The sequence below is a fragment of a genome, unplaced genomic scaffold (assembly GCF_019419815.1).
Source record: "Pyrus x bretschneideri cultivar Hongxiangsu unplaced genomic scaffold, Pyrus_bretschneideri_v1 Contig38, whole genome shotgun sequence".
In the NCBI taxonomy this organism is placed as follows: Eukaryota; Viridiplantae; Streptophyta; class Magnoliopsida; order Rosales; family Rosaceae; genus Pyrus; species Pyrus x bretschneideri.
The window spans coordinates 1,951,003-1,965,021 of NW_025999701.1; the positions used below are offsets into that span (position 1 = coordinate 1,951,003).

The 14,019-nt window shown below is 34.7% G+C and overlaps 2 protein-coding genes across 2 annotated transcripts; both read right to left on the reverse strand.

The window, feature by feature from the left end:
* Window positions 1–1,469: 1,469 nt before the first annotated feature.
* LOC103966969 (purple acid phosphatase 18) lies at window positions 1,470–5,681 on the reverse strand. Its single transcript, XM_009380213.3, has 5 exons — window positions 5,515–5,681; window positions 3,524–4,192; window positions 2,493–2,681; window positions 2,320–2,408; window positions 1,470–1,934 (listed from the first exon to the last, which is right to left on the reverse strand). The coding sequence occupies exons 1-5, from the start codon at window positions 5,650–5,652 to the stop codon at window positions 1,715–1,717; spliced, it is 1,305 nt and encodes a 434-aa protein (XP_009378488.2). The 5' UTR covers window positions 5,653–5,681; the 3' UTR covers window positions 1,470–1,714.
* Window positions 5,682–11,403: 5,722 nt separating this feature from the next.
* Window positions 11,404–13,532, reverse strand: LOC103966978 (cytochrome P450 71AU50). The gene is made up of 2 exons (XM_009380225.3): window positions 12,564–13,532; window positions 11,404–12,299 (listed from the first exon to the last, which is right to left on the reverse strand). The coding sequence occupies exons 1-2, from the start codon at window positions 13,446–13,448 to the stop codon at window positions 11,685–11,687; spliced, it is 1,500 nt and encodes a 499-aa protein (XP_009378500.2). The 5' UTR covers window positions 13,449–13,532; the 3' UTR covers window positions 11,404–11,684.
* Window positions 13,533–14,019: the final 487 nt, after the last annotated feature.

The window sequence follows — 14,019 nt, forward strand, 5'->3', positions numbered from 1 at the left end:
ACTAATCAGGTCATTATTGGATCACACGATAATAACTCGTTAATAATGGATCCTTAACAGGTTTACATGAGAGAGACACTCATGTAACCTGTTTTAACACGATAAGAAAAAATTTATTTTGATGATTTTAATTTTTTAAACTACTAAAAAGAACTTACTATAGAATATAATAGATATCATGAATATGTATATATTGTTTAATAATAATTATTCTATATAAAGTTTAAATTTTAAGTTTTATTTATGTATTTATTTATTTTTATAGTATATTATAGGCAAACATTGAGATTAAAAATCATAGAACACATCAAAAATAAAAATATAAAGTAATTTAAAAATACCAAACACATTAAAAAAAATTATAATAATTAATTTACATGTGCAAAAAACATGAAACAAATATGCAAACGCTCGTAGTCACATCCTCTACGCTTTAAGGATGGGTATATGATCGTTTAAATTTTTAAAACCATACAAACTCTCATGAATAGTATTTTTAAGGGAGTTCAAAATAAACAAAATTCATAATCATTAATATGTAAGTCTGAAAGATATGAAAGCATAATAAACGTTCATAATTGCATCCTCAACGCTTAGACGATGGTTACATGGTCGTTTAGGTTTTTAAAACCCTCCAAATCTCATGAACAATATTTTTTATTTGAGTGCAAAATTAATAAAATTAATAATAATTATTGTAGAAGTATGAAAAATGTAATCACTCGCAATGAAAAGCTTTACAATTTTTATGAAGGGGTCAACTTCGAAATTTAGTATTATCTTTTACATTTTTTTGGGTCAAATTATGTTTTTCATTTTCATTTTTATTGATTTAAAATATATTTTTCTTAACGGGTAACAGGTTAGGTTATATTACTTGATAATATTAATGGGTTGATTTCGGGTCGGGTCATATTACCTGTTTATTTTAACGGGTATTACACGACACGATCCGTTAAGCTATAGGGTATGACACGAAAACAACATGAACACAAGAAACGCGACATGAATGCTAGGTCTACAAATGGGAGTCGAAAATGGATTCGAGGATAGTATATAGGGTAGTGCTATTCACTCTTTTTTACTACTTACATTCTTTTTAATTTTCAGCTGTCGGATCAAATGAATTGAAAAATATCAATTACAAAATATTAACAAAAGTGTGAGAGTTAAAAATAAACGTGTGAACAACACTATCCTAGTATTTATTGTAAACAGCACCACCCTTGACCAAGATGGGACCTATTCGTTGCTCGCGTTACTTGCTAAAGGGGCTATGGCCATTTATAATTTATAAGCTATTTCAGTTTTCGTTTTTTTTTTTTTTTTAATTTTTAATAGGCCGTTTAATAGCTATTTTAATTTTTAATTTCATTTTTTTATTCTAAAAATTTAACCTAAGTGTTGTATAACAGAACCCTCAGTTCTGTATGTATAACCAGAAATACATAACATTTACCACTAAGAACAACATAAAGGGATAATCTTACTATATATAAGTTACATTTTACATAAATACAGGGAAAATTCTACTACATAAATATACATGGTACATGCATGCATAAAGTTTGACAAATACACAGAAACGCTTGCACATTCGAACTGTAGAAAGCCACTTTTCCGAACAGGCCAGCCAGAAGAGAGCTCAAATAGCACAAAGTTCATCTTAAATGTAGACCCCCTTGATTTGATAAACTTCATTTGATTACATCTTCTATGGTTCGATGAGTATCTTCCTTTGTTCGTGTCTCTTCTCAGCAACGCATCCCGAACTAACCAACGAGGTTATCCAGACCTGATCGGATCTTACAGGCTCGTCATCGTCATTCCTATGCCAGGTCCATAAGGCATGGGTCGAGTTCTTTATATTCAGCTCACCATGACCGAAACTTGCTTCCCGGAAAACTGACCACTCAGGTGATGGGCTTTTATACCTGTAAATTTGTGAAAAATTGGATCAAATCTTAATATATAATCAGCTTTTCTCTGCTGTTTCAGCTGAAATATACAGAATACTGCAAAAAATTGGTAATGGAAACCCCCGCTCTGTATTGAAAGGGTGGAAGCTTTCGTTCTTTTCCAACACCAATGTTGGAGTACTTTAACAGTTAAAACAACCACCACGTTTGAAATGAAAGAGTCTAATGCCGATGAGACTCATATGTGCTGAGTACATCATAGAGAATTGAAAACTCAAATGTCCAGATCTCATGCCATTGAGAACCGATTTCAGGATTGTTTTTCCAAGCACATGAAAGTTGAGCAAACATTATATTTTCCAAAATTGGAAATTTGAAAATTTTGAGCACAGATACATACTTGTGAGCTAACCCTTCTCTGTTTCCGCCATCACCAATGGTTATGTGGACAGCACCGCATGTATCTGATCTTCCATTGTTCACGCGTTTCTGTCAAACAGGGCGTCATGGATTAAACATTGAGTGCCCTCAATTTATACTATAGAAAAACATGCGAAATTAACATAGCTATACCGTCCGTTCATAAGCATGAACATGACCAGCAAACACTATATCCACACTGGCAGCATAAAGCAATGGCTCCATTGCTGCCATCATGCTGTCCCCTTCACCTTGATGAGCCTTGTTACTATTGTACCAGGGAACATGAAATAGCACGAGCAGCCAAGGTGTCTTCTGTCGGTCAACCTTTGAAAGATCACTCTGTTTCACAAGAATGACATCAAATAACTGTCACATGTGCAGCTGAATGACTGGTTATGTTATAAAAAGATTGACTCAAGAGAGGCAGTGAAAGAAGCAAGAAGCTCCAAAAGCAAGATAGAAGATGAAAGTAAACGACTCCAAAGGTACATCTAAACTGGTAGTGTAGTAATAATACTTGAAGACAATGCCTTGTAGGTATATTCAAATATGGACCCCTCATCATCAAACTAACCTTCTGCACCTAAAGGCTACACTGGGAACAACATGAGAACGAGATTTATGTTAATAAATTTCCTTTTTATATGTTTCTACTTCCACAGTTGAGGCTCCAAAGATATTTTTGACCATCCCTAACTTCTGTACCAACTTATTTTGTGATGGATTGTTAGAATGGGTTCATCTACTTATTGAGCATACAAACAGATACTAGTAGCCACTAGGGATGAGCACAGGTACCTACTGCCACCGCCACATCCCTAGCACCCAATGTGCAATGGGTACCCAATGCCCATCCGTACTACCCATCATTGAACTTTTCAAGTTTCCATAGACAAAGGATATGAAGACACATGGTGGGAGGGCATGCCATGTGCACCCATCCAAAAAACTATTAGCCAATCAAAGCATAGTGCGATCTATGAGAATATGTCACATAAACACATATAAGACCTATATGAAAATGTTACAGAAAACATCCAACAGATGGCACATACCGTAAACAGTTACAAGATCCAAGAATCTACTGATAAAGAATCAGAATGATTATTACTAATATACTGTTTATTACTTAGTGTAGAAAAAGACTATTCCTTCTGATAGGAGAAGAGGATTTAACTAACCTTCAACCACCTGTATTGATCTGAATACTCATCATAATCAGTATATGAACCGAGCATGATAGCATGGACACCTGCAAGTTCGAAGGAATAGTAAAGATTTGAACTTGATCCGCTTTCTTCATACGGCATTTTCCACCTTGAATTATAGGATTGAAACCCATCCTTTAACAATGGTATATTTTCCTTTTCATGGTTCCCTTGGGTTACCATCCATGGCCTTGCACTTGCAAGTGGCTGCACCAGCTCACCAAATGTATCCCACCGAGACTGAATGTAATCAGCATATGAAAGGTCTCCAGGAAGCAGATGCACATCATATTTGCACTGGTCTATGTGGTCTAGGGTTGACTTTGTCCATCCAGTTTGTCCGAGATCTCCAGCCACAGCAAAAGTAATTGGAAATTGAGCTGGAGGGGTCTTGAACTGAAACTCAGGACCTTGGCCTCCACATTGGTAGAAGTAGACGGTGTCATGTTCAAGAGGCCCAATGACAGTATGGTGTATCTTTCCTGAGCTATAGAGTATATAAGTATAAGAGGTGCTTTCTCCTTGAGCTACAGAACTGTATGTCCCAGATGATGTTCCATATTCGACAACTGAAGTAGCAGATTTATCACCAGTGACCCACGTCACTCGCATGTGCTTGTCTCCTGCCAAAGAGACGTGCACCTGCAATAGGCATTTGTGCAGAAATGTATAATATTAGGGTAAATAATTAATAAAACCTGAAGAACACTGTAAAATTGGGAGTCCATAAAAATAAAATATCAGACAAAGACCTAATACCTAACAAATTACTTTCCCCGAGTACAAATCGTGTTGATTATGTCGCTATCAATGATAATCATGTTCATTATGCAATCATAACATCCAAGAACTCCAAATTTCAATTCAGTTTATACGCATTAACATGCCAATTAATTGAATAAAAGAGGATTTGTTGAAATTCAAGGAACATTCCCATATGTACTTCAGCCAAAAACCTTAGAAACTTATTCTGTTTAAGACAGAACGCACGGAGTCAATTGATTGACCAGAAAACTTTTCACCTGAAGTATGTTTATTTCTGCCCTATCCAGCTATGAAGGTTCATGAATTAAGGTCATAATTGGCAAAGCCTTGAAACAAAATTACGAGGCTTAATTGGGTAGAGGCGTTAGCAAACATGGCCCTAGGAAGAGGTATGAAATTGGCTGCAAATGGGGAGGTTATATGGTGCTGGTTAAAGTAGCCACTGGAACAAAATGTGCTGCAGCTCATGGTGCAACACGAAATGACTTTCAGTACCTAGTGTCTGAGTGAAAATAACAGAAAAATCCAGTGGACAAAGGTAAGGACTCAAATCGAGATAGGTCGCTTTGGTCAGAATGAATTTGATTCTTAGTGGCGCCTACGATTGAAAAAATGATAGTTTGGAATAACACCTGTTAATCTTACACTACCACAGAGCTCACAACCGCAAACAAAAACTAGCATTACACTGAGCAAACCAACACAACGACCCCATCTTGATTTCGATCAATTTCCAACCATGCTCTCTTAATGTTACACTAGCTGCCTCTATTACCTAAAAAAATAATAATCAAGTTACTCAACATACCGCTACTTAGTAGTAAGTTCTAGTGGTATTCCTCTTCCCTAGTAAGCGAGTGAGAGACATTAGGTTCAATTCTTGAAATATACGAATTTGAACTATATTATTATTATTGTTAGCTCATTGTCAGACTAAGTCAAACCTAAGATAATATTGTTTGTTAAAAAAAAGAAAATATTACTCAACATACCAAACCAAAGAAAAAGGTAAACAAATCAAAGATTAGACAGAAAGCGAAGTATTTTCTGGCAAACCAAACAGAACCCAAGTTAAAACGGAGCAATATTTTCCGGCTTTCGTGGAAAGTGGAGTTGGGATCCAAATTTTTCCACAGAAAATCTTGACATTTCCAGAAAGTGACAGAAACAGAGGAGCGAGAAGGTGGCGATTCACTCACCTGCTGGGGAAGAGAAGAGGATTTTCGACTCCATGGGAAATGGAGGGCCTTGCGAGGCGGTGGTCGGAGGTATTCATGGGCGGAGATGACGGTGGCGGAGATTAAGAAAAGGAGCGTGATTATCTGCTTGGGGTCCATTGATTCCCGCTTTGTCTGCGGCGATATCAATTACCCAGGTTCCATTTGGAGGCAGATTGATGCCCTTCCATCATTTTCTATTTGTACGTGGCCGTTAAATCATGTGAATTTTTTATATTTTTATTATTTTTTATCTTATTACTTATATAAAAAGATTAATATAAAATATTAATTTGGTTTAATTGTGATCGCACAAAATAAAGGAAGATGGAGAGGGCACCTAAACAAGAGGGGCAGATTGATGCCCTCCTGTTGGGTACCCTTCCTATCCTTTTCTATTTATGCTATCACAGTTAACCACATCAATATTTTATATTCCTATTACTTTTTATCATATTATCTCTATAAAAAAATATGCAGAACAGACAATTTGCCTTCGTTCCATTTTGGGTTGCTTTTTGGATTGTCGTAGTTAAATGACTAAATTACCCATTTGTCCCTGTCCTGAACTTTTATATTTCTGGGGGCGGTTGCATTTGGATGAGGTTGAGGCTTGAGCTAATATTTTGTTCAACAATTATATGACCACTTTGTAAATTTAAAATAGTTAAATTAAAAAAATTATTTTTATGAGATCTGTAAAAGAATCTCTACCATGAATAAAATGAAAGGAACTTTTAGAAATAGAGTTTGGACTAAATTTATTTTAACAAAAAAAATCATGTTATAGTTTTATTTAATGAAAAAGATTTAAAATTTAATAAAAAATATTAAATTTTAATAAAAAGGACCAAAAAAATATATAATTTTAATATTAAAAAAATGCTGACGCGCAGACTCACATAAATTTTTTATGAAATTTACTACGCTATTTATGAAACTTAATGGTACTACACTGTTTATGAAATTTACTATACTGTTTATGAAACTTAACAGTACTACACTGTTAATGAAACTTAACGATACTATACTGTTTATAAAACTTAACGGTACTACACTGTTTATGAAATTTAATGGTATGACACTGTTTATGAAATTTTCTACACTATTTATGAAACTTGTACCATATTTTCAAGTTCTCTCACTAGAATGCAAAAAAAAAAAAAGATTTAATTAAAAAAAAACATGATAGAGATCAACATCCACACCGATAAAGTCATGCATGGCTAAAAGATAAAATAAACATGATAGAGATCAACGTCAATGCCCACACCTGACCGACTCCCTCCCAACCATACCTTCCCAAATGTGGTTCTGAATCGAATGGAACCCACTTCAATTTGAAATTTTAATTTTAGAGGAATAAAATATGCTTGGAATTGAAGGATTGGTTGGGTACTCATTGCACGCGCCTTTAGGTAGGTTTTTTTTTTTTGTTTTTTGTTTCTCTTGTCCTTATCATTAAAATAAAGTTATAGCATAATTTTTTGTTAAAACTAAAAGTTTTGAAATCATTTTCATTAGTTTTTCCTAAAATTAATAGTTATTCTTTAAATTTTGAGTGCAACTACTTACTTGCTAAATACTAAAAAAATTAATAAATTCAAGGTGGACACTTGAGCAAGGACAAAAGGAAAGAGAGGAGGTTGGTTTAAAAAGTGAGTGCGTAGAGTAATAAATTATTTATAGTTTGTTAAAATAAAATATTAATAAAAAGTTAAATTGAGTAGATAAAATAATTTGAGTAGCTAAACTAGTGTTGTATATTGTTCATTAGCTAGTTTAACAAAAAATTAGAATTTTTCTTCGAGATGCTCTAAGGCACATTTGGGAATGTTTTATGAAGACGCTTGTTCTTGAGGTGCTTGGTGCAATCTTGTTGAGCTCATAAAATATTTTTAATATTAGGATAAGCACAATCAATCATTCGTTGTTAATAAAAATAAATTTAGCAAGCGGTATTTTTCCCAAAAGCAAGTGTATTAATATAGTAAGCTGAGTGTACTCAATTGACAATTTGAAGAGTTAAAAGAGTTATAAATTTATGAAGTTTAACAAAGTTTAATAAACCCCTGAACTTTGGGTGAATTCATTCAAAATCTTAGAAGACAAGCATGCTTTATTAAAGCTTAAAATCTTTTAAAATCTTTTAAATTCCTCTAAATTTATTGAAATCTTTCAATTTTTAAAATCCTTTAAAATAACTTCTGATTTAATACACCATGATTTTATAGACTTCTTTAACATCTTGATTGTCACATCCCGGCCCGAGGCGAATCACTTCTCGGGCCCGCTCCACCACCGTAGCACGATATTGTTCGCTTTGGGCTTACCATTCCCTCACGGTTTTGTTTTTGGGAACTCACGAGCAACTTCCTAGTGAGTCACTCATCATGGGATTGCTCTAGCCCCCTTCTCGCTTAACTTCGGAGTTCGTACGGAACCCGAAGCCAGTGAGCTCCCAAAAGGCCTTGTGCTAGGTAGGGATGAGAATATACATATAAGGATCACTCCCCTGGGCAATGTGGGATGTCACATTGATTGAATACCTTTAAACTTTCATGAATTTATTTAAAATTGTCTGAGTTTGTTTTTATCTTTCAATTTTCAAAATCTCAAATCTTTGATAAAATTTGTTTTTAAATAGTTAATGAAGGACTAGTTTAAGTACAAATTATTCAACCAATCTTTGTGGAGAATGACCTTGCATGAGCAAGTATACTACAATTATCTTGTACTCTTGCAAGTATTTGAGTGCATTTAACCCTATTTGTGCAACTATTAAAAATTCTATCAAGAATTTGGCATCGCTACCTATGATTGTTTTAAATAATTTGTTTGTATCATATTCTTGATTAATTATTTCTGTAAATAATTTTTATTTAATTGTAATTTTGGTTTTTCTTTTGCATATTTGCAATCTATGCATGGGCAGTACTAGGTCATAGAGACAACAGCTTGCCCATTTTACGTGAAGAGGGGCCTCACGTAAATGTTAAAAAAATAGATAGCATTTACAAGAATGTATAATACATGCTTGGGGTTTGAGCTAATTAAATTTTTTGAGGCACTAAATACATTTTCATGTTGAAATTAACCTTCTAATATCAAGTCAATATAGAGAGTAGTTAATCAAAATTAAAGAGGAACAAATCAATGAAAAACGCTAGGAAGATCATGTTTTTAGACCATATTTTGGAGACCACATCATGTGACGGTTGATGATTAGATTTCTTCTTTAATGATTTTAAGAGCTAGTCCAACCATTAATAGCTATATTATCACGTGGTCTCAAAATATGGCTCAAGGAGATGATCTCGACCCAAGTTAACATAGAATAAATTGGGAACTTTCGAACAAAAAAATGAGAAGAATGGATTGGGAATTTGAAGAAAGAAAAAAATTCAAAGAGAACTAAGAGATTTACAAACTTTAATAATGTTGTGGGTTGGGAATTTGGAAGACGAAATATATGAAATATCAAGAAAGGGACGAGGAAAAGCTCAAAGTTTATTATTATTCGGTTGACAATATTTTTTGTAAAACTAAAATAGACTTTAAATTTTAATTTTAAGAGTTATTTATAAAATAAAAATGTTAAATTTATTTTTAAGATGAGTGTTGTTGGGAAATTCAATGAAAAAGAGACCTCTTATTTTAATTATTGGTGAACAAAATTTAAGAGTTTTATATAAACTAAAAGAGGTATACTACTAAAGTTTGTAAAAAATATATAAAATTGAATGTTACGAATGGCTAAAAGAGTGAGGGTGGGGCTTGGCCTATACTGACTTATTAGTGCCTCCGTCCCTGTGAGCGTAAAATAAGACAGAGGTGAAGGGAGCGTAATTTGATGTGGGAACCCTCACTACATGGAATGTTTCTGGAGAATCTGTTTACTGGGGTTTTGAACAATAAGGATACAATAGCATTAGTGATACTAGCAGCTGGCCAACCCTTGCGAGAGTCTTTAGCAGTTCGTGCTAATGACTTGCTGAGTTGCATTGTTTATCAAGAAAATGAGGAAGGTGATTCATTTGAGATAAGGCATCACATGTTGGAATTCGCCTACTTTTCATGTGTTATCTCACGATGATCCTAACATGCGTATCACTAAATTTTTGATGGGGTGCAAGAACATCTTGGTTAAGAGATTTTCAGCCGAATCTATCAAACTTCTTTTTTCCTTACACTCTAAAGAAAAAAGGAGAAGACATGGCTCTTCACACTTCTATTTGGCAGCATTACTTCCTGAGAGCTATTGAATGAAAAATTCCTAAGGGAGTTCCATCCAGCCTCCAAGACTCTTTCCATGAGGAGGGAAATTTTGTCTTTTGCTCAAAAACCACATGAAGAGTTCCACTAGGCATGAGAGCAGTACAAGGAGTTATTCACAAAGTGTCCCCGTAATGGCATTGTTGAAGATACACATACAAAACTGTTCTTTGACGGTCTAAATCAAACTACCAAGAGTTATTAATGCATAATCTGGAGGCGCGTTGACGTTTTAAAAAGTCAAAGAAGTGTTTAGGTTATTTGGGAACATTAGCAGCATGAATCACAACAATGGACATCTGAACTATCACAAAAAGGAGCATTTTTGAAATTATATCACCTAACGGCTTGATATTTGTTGAGAAAATAAAAAAAATGGAAAGCAAAGTCACGGGGCTAAATAAATTAAGCAGACTATAAGGTAGTTCACTAACTTCAAAAAATAAAAATAAAAATAAAAAATAGATTCCTTCAGTTGACCGCTACCACACATATTGCCGGCATTTTCTAGTGTCACTTGGAGTGTCTGCTTGAGTCAACAAAAAACAAAAATCATTCTTATTTTATAGTCAAATTTTCTTAAAATTTCTACAAGGACCTCGTAACGTGTAGTACTTGGAAATTTCCAAAATTAAAAACAAAAACACGTAATATGTTAAATTTTGCATCACCCATTGTTGTCAACGATACGAATGCCATACTAATTCAAATTCGGGATAAGATGGTTGATTATGAAATTTTTATCATTATATTAAGGTGACGTTTCAAAGCAAAATACATGCATACATTCGTGCTTACAAAATGGTGTTGCCCCAATAAGAAGTTGGTTCATTGACGGATTTAGATTCCATCCGAATTCAAATTATGGAGATTCTAGGAATTCTCACATTCTAACTGTTTATCGTATATCGTGTGATCATAAATTACTTTGAATTTTTTATTTAAAATTAAACACAAATATTACATAACGAAAATTGATCGCATGATGTACAATGAACGGTCATGATGTGAGGATCTCTAGAATTTCCATAAAAATAATCCGAAAAGGATCCTCATCCGTCCACTGACTAGTATCTTTTTATTAAGTTTGTGATAAAATTGAAAGTTTCAAATAATTGTAATATCTTAAATCATAAGAATTAAATCCCCTTCAACCACGTTGCATTCAATCTTTTTACTTAACAATCTCTTTACTTATTTAATATACCTCGATCATACATATATTTTTTTGCGTGGATATTATGCGTATGTAATAGATGTATCGTTTGTAAGCTTCTTATGATATACGTTCAATTTAAAAAATTGCTTGGATTTTTGAACCTGGATCTAACTACCCTTTAATTCAACAATTGCGTGGTTTTTTTTTTATTTTTTTTTATTTTTTTATACATAGAAAGTGATTAAAGTGAATTAGAATATTAATGGCACATTTTTGTATTTCCGTAAGGGGCCCTTTTTCTCCTCTACGCATTTTTATTTAATTATGTTTGTTGTTTTATTTGATTTGTTTAATTTGATAATCGAAAAATAAAGAACTGTGAAAGATTTAAATGGTCTGTGAAAATCAACTTCCTTTCATAAGAGTTGCTGTAAGCATGCTGTTGAGGTTGTTTCATAACGACTTTTCATTATTGAAAATTTGACACCACTTTATTTAATTTATTACATTCTTGTTCTCCTCATCAAGTGAAGAACACAAATGTAAGACAGTAGAAACACAGAAAAGATGCCTCCGGAAGGGAAAGATAACAGTGGTTTGCTACTAGTTGTCTCTCTTTTAAAAAAAAGGAGGGAAACACAGAAAAGATAGCTAGTCCACGACATAAACGTATGACAAGTAGGAAAATATATAGACACTACAGACACATAAAACATGATCAAGTCTGAAGGCGATATGAAGGAATAAGGAGCAAATCCTTGGTCCTAGAAACTACAAGACCAAACACCTCAGTCATATCCAACTCATTTGGCAACATGTTGTCTGGAAGTTCCCAATCAAAACAATGCACAATCTGTGCCAACACAAACTGTATCACAGTAAGCCCTAACTGCATTCCAGCGCAACGTCTTCTGCCAGAGCCAAACGGTACAAGCTGAAAGTGCTTTCCTTTAACATCAATATTGCTGCCCTCAAACCTTTCTGGTACAAACTTCTCTGGATCTTCCCAAGCACTTGGGTCTCTCCCAATTGCCCATGCGTTTATGATGAGGCGCGAATTTTTCGGTATGTGGTAGCCATCGACAGTGCAATCTTCGATGGATAAATGAGGGAGCAACAATGGTACCACAGGATGTAGCCTCAAGGTTTCCTTCACTACCATGTCCAAGTACTCCAATTTCTCCAAGTCTGATTCCTCCACCATTCTATTGAGACCTACAACATTTTCTAGCTCCTTTTGGACTTTCTTCATAACTTGTGGATGCCTAAGGAGTTCTGAGAACGCCCACAGGATTGCAGTTGACGGTGTGTCCACTGAGGCCGCGAACATGTCCTGCCAATAAATTTTTCATTGTTAGATGAAGTATATATATAGTAGTGCGATACGTACATGTACATAGATGACAATTTAATGTACATGATGAAGTACAAATTTGTACCATTAACAGTCAATTTAATATATTCAAAAGAAAGTCAACCTAATAGTTCAGAATCACAATCTTAGACCACATCATGTTAAATCGTACAACAAGAAACAAGTTCCTTGATGTCAAGCAAGAATGAAAAGACAAATATGCAAAATGATATGTATACTTACCAACATAAGGGCCTTGACATGCACGCGTTCGATTCGGTAGTCTGATTCTTCAGACCCCATGTGGCCCAGCATGACATCAATAAAGTCCTTTGTTCTTTCTTCATCCTTGGATTGAAGATGGTCGTCGATTATCTTGTCAAAAAAAGCATCAAACGCCTTGTTGATAGTCTTCATTTTTTTGGTGAGCCCTTGCAGGTCAAGCGGCGCAAGAAAAGGAATGTGGTCATTCAAGTTAGGTGCTGCTACTAATTGGATAGCCTCTTTCATCACCGCCGTGAAACCCCTCTCGTCAAACTCATCGTCCTTGTACTTCTTTCCAAACACCATCCGACAGGTCAGGTCAACGCCGAGCGATGAGATCTTGCCACTGAGATTGATAGGAACCCGTCGATTATTGGCTTCCTCTTGGACAGATTGAATCAGAAGAGAAACCTCTTCTCTCCTCATGGCCTTGAAAGAGTTGATCTTGTGGTTGCTAAGTAATTCGAGCATGCACATCTTTCGCATATCGCGCCAATACGAGCCATACTCAGCAAAGCTCATGTTCTTTTGACCAAATATGATGTGCTTTGCACCTTCATGAGGTGGTCTACTTGCAAAAGTAAGGTCGTGCGTTTTGAGGAACAGCTCGGCCGCTCGTGGGGACGAGATAACAACGTTGTGGTGGAGGCCTAACCGCATGTACATGATGTCGCCGTATTTCTTGGCTAGTTGATAAAGATCCCTGTTAGGGACCTTCCCTAACAAGTGGAGGCTGCCAATGATAGGAAACCCTCTCGGACCAGGAGGTAGCATCTTGTTCTTGTTCTTGCCTTTTGATATCCATGTTTGCAGGATGTGAACAAGTGCAAGCACCCCAATTGTTGCCCAAATCCAAAGTGCCATATTGCTCTATGGGAATTTTCAGGGAGGTTTTAGCTGTTTCAGACTTCGACCAGGTCTCAATTTGTTTCTTTGAGTATTATGAATGCTAACTGATGCTTGATTTTATAACTGTGGAGGAGTGGAAAAGTCCAACTACTTGCAGTCTTGGACCTGTCCATTTTTGCTATTATTTTATTTTCTTGGACCTGTCCAATTTTGCCGTTATCGTATTTAAAATCGTTGATTTATTAACCATTGTTATAAAATTATTCTTATAAAAAATCAATTAAATGCCACTTAGTATTACAATCTAGTGGTATTCTTCTTCACTTGTAAGTGAGAAGTCTTAGCTTCAATTCTCGCCACAAACGAATTTGGATCACATTATTGCTAGCTTATTGTGGGGCTAATTAAGGCTAACCCCTCTATTTAATGTAGATAATATCGTTTGTTAAAAAAAAAAATCAATTAAATCAAATATCAATTTGTCATCCATATATAATTAATAAATGGACAATTTATAATGAAATGTTGGTTAATATCAAGATAATCTATTTCTTGAATGCATGTGAATAACTAAGGATCTTGAATT